Source organism: Sinocyclocheilus anshuiensis, unplaced genomic scaffold (assembly GCF_001515605.1).
Source record: "Sinocyclocheilus anshuiensis isolate Anshui unplaced genomic scaffold, SAMN03320099.WGS_v1.1 scaffold234, whole genome shotgun sequence".
Taxonomy (NCBI): domain Eukaryota; kingdom Metazoa; phylum Chordata; class Actinopteri; order Cypriniformes; family Cyprinidae; genus Sinocyclocheilus; species Sinocyclocheilus anshuiensis.
This window is the reverse complement of record NW_015544165.1, coordinates 1889094-1895677: the sequence shown is the minus strand read 5'-3', so window position 1 is coordinate 1895677 and position 6584 is coordinate 1889094. Positions and strand designations below refer to the sequence as shown.

Genomic DNA, 6584 nt, shown 5'->3' with positions numbered 1-6584 from the left:
CACAACATGCAGTTTTTAAATGAAGGTTTTTATTATTAAGGGAAAACAAAATCCAAAACTACATGGCCCTGTGTGAAGAAGTGTTTGCCCCCCTGTTAAAACTGTGGTTTATCACACCTGAGTTCAATTTCTCTAGCCACACCCAGGCCTGATTACTGCCACAACTGTTCGCAATCAAGAAATCTCTTAAATAGGACCTGCCTGACAAAGTGAAGTAGACCAGCCCTCGGCGTCATCACTTCACATAGTTTGAAGGAGGTGAACAGCAGCAGGCGAGCTCTCTCGCTTGAGCACGTTTTGGAGGACTTTGTCGTGTTTGGAGTCTACGGCGGTTGACATAAACTGGCCAAACCAGTAAAAGGGGCTTAGAAGGAAACCGCTCAGATGAAGATAATAGGGTTGTACGTAAAAAGGTCGTAAGAGAGGAATATAAAGTAATTCTTAAATTCAGAAAGGAAGATGAACAGGTTAATCTAAGTCCAATAGCATTGTCTAGAGAGTTGAAGAAAAAGTTAGGAGAAGTGGATACGGCTAAGATTTTGAGAGATGGAAGCCTGTTGGTAATATGTAAAACAGAAGAACAAAAAAACAACGCACTAAAAATTGATAATGTTTGCAAGAAAAAAGTGAACGAAAGGAAGATGTTGGGTGAGACGAATGAAACCGGGAGTGATAACAGGCATTCCAATCGAAGAAGATCTAGAAAGGCTCAAACAAAGTATTTCTGGAGGTGAAGTGAGTACAATAAAAAGGTTAAAAAAAACAATGAATGGGGAAAGGGTTGATAGTTTATCAGTTCTTTTGGAGTTTCAGGATTCAGTGCTTCCAGAAAGAGTCAAAATTGGATATATGAGCTATGCAGTGAGGCCATATATTCCTCCCCCACTCCGCTGTTATAGATGTCAGAGATATGGACATATAGCAGCGGTGTGCAAAGGAAAACAAAGATGCCCTAAGTGTGGAGGTGATCATAGAATTGAAAATTGTGAAGAGAAGGTACAAGACAAGTGCTGTAATTGCGGGGGGCAACATAGGGTAACATACAGTGGATGTAATGTAAGGAAGAGAGCTGTGGAAATTGAACAAGTGAAAGTGGTAAACAACATAAGTTATGCAGAGGCAGTGAAGAAGGTCCAAGAGCAAAGGAGAAGTGATGATACTGACAAAGATAAGGACATCTTGAGACAAGAGATTGGTCAAGCAGTGGAAAGCAGCACAAAACTGACAGTGGATAGGCTGATTTTGTTCATTGCTTATGTAATTAATTGTACGGACCAAGTCAGACACAAAACAGAGAAAATTAAAATAATTGTGAAGGGAGCTGAAATTTTTTTGGGTATAAACAACATGTCTTGGGAAAATATCAATAAAAGGCTGGAAGTTGATGGGAAGTCGGGAGATGCAGGTGATAAGACAACTTGAATATTGTACAATGGAATGCAAGAAGCTTGTTAGCAAATGGTCAAGAGTTTAAAGGTTTTATAAAAGGGTTTAAAAAGAAACCAGAAATCATATGCATTCAGGAAACCTGGCTTAAACCAGTTTTAGATTTTAGTATTAAAGGTTATGATAGTATACGCAGGGATAGAGAGGAAGATATTGGGGGAGGGTGTATAATATTTGTAAAACAAGGAATACAATATAAGGTTTTAGGGAAAGGAAAGGAGTTGGAATTTATAATAATAGAAGTATTGGAAAAAAAAGGAAATGTTAAAATTATAAATTTTTATAATCCATGTAAAAGATTATCACTAGAGGTATTGGATGAATTGATTGTACATTTAGAAGGGAAAATCATATGTTGCGGAGATTTTAATGCTCATAGCACGTTATGGGACAATTGTAATGATGGGAATGGAATAGTGATTGAAGAATTAATGGAGATTAAGGATTTAGTATGTTTAAATGATGGAAGGGGAACAAGGATTAATGTAAGAACAGGAACAGAAGCAGCTATTGATCTTACACTTGTTTCAAATTCACTGGCGGGTATAGAGAAACGACTATAGGGAGTGATCATTATCCTATTAAACATTAAAGTGTGACAAACATGCCAAAAAATAAGAAATCAGGAAGGGAGCCAACACTTTTTCACACCACTGTATATATACTAAAAATTAGTATTTGTATTCAGCAAGAATGCATTAAATTGATCAAGACTTACAGTAAAGACTTACATTTTTACAAAAAATATTTAAAACGGCAGTTTGAACTTTTTATTCTAAAAATCCCAAAACAAGTATTATGGTTTCCACAAAAACAAAGCATGTTTTCAACATTGATAAGAAATGCTTCTTGAGCAGCAAATCAGCATATTAAAACAAATCCTGAAAAATCATGTGACACTGAAGACTGGAGTAACGATACTGAAAATTCAGCTTTGCCATCGCAGAAATAAATTACATTTTACAATATGTTAATATTAAACAATATTACTGTATTTTTGATCAAATAAATGCAGCCTCAGTGGACAAAAGCAAACATTTGAATGGTAGTGTACAGTACATCAGGAAATATCTGGGAAAAATGACAAACTCTGTAATTTACTATATTTGAAATAACTAAACAGTAACAGTACTAACTAAAAGCCCCTTCTTAGGGAAAATAAATTATCTATATTCCTTCATATATATTTTGTATCTACTTTAAATCTCTATACATTTATTGTTAACCAGACAAAGGCAACACAAAACAGTTTAACAAATTAGAAATAATACAGCAAATGAACCAGTCAAGGATAAGGCCAAAACAAAATTATTTATTTTCTTTTTGTGACATTTTATGCAGACCGCTAGAATTTAGTGTCTCACTTCAATCCATTGTTATACAATTCTTCCCTTTGCCACACCAACCCCTAAATCAATTAACAGTAATAACCCAAATATTACAGAGAAATTTGCTATTTTCTGTAGATTTCTGCAAGCCTGTTAACATCAATATCATTACCTTATGCTCTTAGTATAATTTCACATTACATAACAATAAGATTTTTTAAAAACAATTTAGTGCATTTCATTATTCTAAACCACTAGCTTCTCATATTCATTAATGAAAACAAGAAAAAAAAGCCCCAGTGATTTACCGCATTACTAAGCCTCTAGTAAATGCATCAAGTATTTTCTCTGCTGAAATCTCAAAAAAATAAAAATAAAAAACAAATGTTAAATCTGTGATTCTCTCCCAATGTCTTTTTGTACGTAAGTCATGATAACAAACTTACAAGGGACAGGGGGTTGCATGGGGAATGGACAGCAGAATTAAAATAAATTTAAACATTTTTTTTAAAAGCAAAACTCTACAACGAATTGAACAGCAATACTGTATCCTCCTGATTAAACATTCAAATAACAGCACCAATTCACCACAGCAATTTTTGTAGTGAACGCATCCCTGCTATTCATTTTCCTCACAGTCACTATCAGGTACCATCTACCAAAGCAACTGTCAATTTCTAATTACCCAAACACATGCCACCCTGTTCAAAAAAAAAAATGCTTGCATTGGCATAGCAATGACAACACTCACATTACCATGGCAAAGCTATAAGAAACCTTGCAGCAATCATAACGAGAGGATTTTGCACAGATATTGACATTTATCCAACAGTCAAAATGCTCATTTTAGGGAGGAAGAAATGTATTAGTTTAAATATGGGGTTTGTATTACAATTCATGGAGGACATATTCAGGGGATATCAAGCATATAACAATTCAATTCTCCTTTGAATCTCAACTCCTTCAAACTATAAAATTGCATGAAATTACTGTGCCTTTTAAGCATTGCCGAATTGGAAGTTCATATAAATATGAGACCAGTATTGGTGCTGTAAATGACAGGAATGAGATGAAACGTCAACCCTGAGCCAGATAACCCACTCTGGGCATTAGATTTGCACATAAATCATCAAACATTATTTTGAAAGAGACCAGCACTGTTGAATTTGTTTGCCAAATGACCAAAAGCTGAAAAATTCAGGATTTCTTCCAATGAAACCCAAAAAGACAAGCTGAATGTGCCTTAATTTAGAAACAATTGCTTTGATATAACAGTGGTAACCATATTTTATCATTTCAACAGTAATGGATAGAAACTAAACTTCAGACCAGCTTGACCTATATCATCATCACCAACAGCTCCATACAATCAATCAACTCTGAATGTACTGATTATGAATATAAGAAACCCTCTTAACTAAGAACCAATCCACATAACGAACATGATTCTTGACTCTGCCTTGCAATATTCCAATCCACCACCACCACCTTGTTGTAAACATGGTCAAGAACCTGACTGATTTTCAGGATATTTGAGTGGACAGTTGAGCAGTCCAGGAAGGAGAATGCACAAAAACAAAAAGAACAAATCTGAGATGACAAAGTTCATGAGTGCCTATGTACCTGACTGTTAAGAGTTATCATTCACAGGCTGTTGGTTACTCAAACTAGCTACAAAAACAATGACAAAATCACACATAAAATGAAAAAGAAACGAATCACCCATCAGCAAATCAGTGACATAACAGCATCATAATTGGCAGGCTCTGACTTCACGAAGTGACAGTAGGCTATATATTTGAATCATTAACAAGGCTCCAAAGTTGATCGTAAGTAAATCCAAACACCCGTTCCAGAATTAATCACGAGCTACAGTATGTCACACGAACTAATGCAAAACTCCAGACCAAATCGCACTGTCAGCCCTAAAGATACTTGCGAAATTATTCACTCAAGCACGAGTGGCGTATTCTACACGGGATCTAAATCCCAGATGAATCGACTCTAAAGCAAACCACATCCTTCCACACAAAGGTTGATTTACACGGTCAAACCACCCCGGGGGTCCTGCGCCCAGTGTCCTGTGATTGCAAATGAAGCAACCGAAAACAAAAGAAAAGAAAAAGATGAATCATTGGGATTTACATTCTGAAGGGACATTGTCAAGTTAGAAGCATAAAATGATTTTTTTTTTCCTATTCAATGGCGTCCTTCAGCAAGCAACAACTGGATCCAATTTCTGATGCCCATTTTGCCTGGATACCCAAGTCTGTGCATTGTCACTTCATGAGACTTATCCTCTGGAAGTGCTCCAGGCAGGAGAGGTGAATACCATTTTACATTTTGAATTTTATATCATATTTCATCTATATATCTATATATCTCTATATATCTCTATATATATATATATATATATATATATATATATATATATATATATATATATACACAAACACACATATATATACATATACACACCCATATATATATATATATATATATTATGCGTGTGTAAATATTCATACATTAAGGATTTCTGTTAGAGTCTTTACTTTGGCGATATGGGGGGGATGTTCTGCTCTTTTCCAGTGTGTCTGGAACCTCCCTGGGGGGAACCGCGATGGCCAAAAGGAGGGCGTCTCTGCTGCTCCCGTAGCTTGAACCCCCCTGTACTGGTTCTGGGGGGTCCATTGCTGCGAGAAAAGCTCTGGGAGTCACGGGCCAGTCGGCCCTCCCTGGCCTTGCAGTTTCCCCCCGTTTCCTGAGGCCTCTCCTGTTTGTTTGCAGGGCTGGAGGGCTGCTCCTCCACCTTGTTGACGCGTAGCTCTCTCAGAGGCTGTGTGCTTCCATTGTTGAGGCTGGAAGTGGATGCTGGAGGAGGGGGATCCTTAGGTGGTCGCTGGCATACTTCAGCGTAACTGAGCTTGCGAGGTTCCTGAAGAGAAGAGGAGAAAATTTTTAAGTCTTCTGAATTAGCATTAGCCTTTAAGTATTGGGAGACACATCTTAACTACATATTCAAAGATAGGTTACACAACTTTGAATAGCTGTGGTATATGGAAATGTCTGGGAGACTTCATTGAATCTATGTCTGTTTTAGTGTTGAGTTAGATGGAGGGGGTTAATGTATTTGACCATGTGAACCATACGTAAATAAATAAATAAAAGGCACATGAACCAAAGAAAAAAAATGAATTAAAGAAAATACATATTACTATTGTAAAATAGCATTGTACTGTAAAATAAAAGAGGGTATTAATAATAATAAAAATAATGACAATTTTACCCAACATCAGTAAAATTACAATACTAATATTTAGTGCCATCATAATTTCTTTGATTTCAAAGGTTCAACCATAGAGCTAACCACAGAAAATATTTATATTAATAAGATATATATTTTTTATAGATTTATACACTCAGATCTTAAAATATCTTAAAATAAAAAATTTAATTGTAATATTTCAAAATATTAACATTTTCAATCAAATATATGCAGACTTGGTGAGCATGAAACACTTCTGTAAAAATGATGAACGGTAGTGCATATTGATAATAGTTTTGATTAATTAGTTTAAAGGGGTCATATGATGCTGCTAAAAAGAACATTATTTTGTGTATTTGGTGTAATGAAATGTGTTTATGCGGTTTAAGGTTCAAACTGCTTCTGTTTCACACAAATGCTGGCACAGACGTGCATGTTCGGCTAGAGTCGCTTTGAACTCGTGCATCTTCGGAAGTGGAATTGCGCAGAAAATTACAAAAAATGTCGTGCACACCGCCACGCAAAACGACGTTGCGCGCAGTCAA

The 6584-nt window shown here is 35.9% G+C and overlaps 1 protein-coding gene across 3 annotated transcripts in view; it reads right to left on the bottom strand.

Moving 5' to 3' along the window:
* Positions 1-5283: 5283 nt before the first annotated feature.
* Positions 5284-6584, bottom strand: part of LOC107695814 (la-related protein 4-like) — a 12421-nt gene continuing 11120 nt past the window's right edge. For all 3 annotated transcript variants that reach the window (XM_016495874.1, XM_016495872.1, XM_016495873.1), the window contains one exon: positions 5284-5709. In XM_016495874.1, coding sequence (XP_016351360.1) covers positions 5323-5709 — 387 coding nt within the window. In that variant the 3' untranslated portion in view covers positions 5284-5322. The remainder of the gene's footprint in view (positions 5710-6584) is intronic.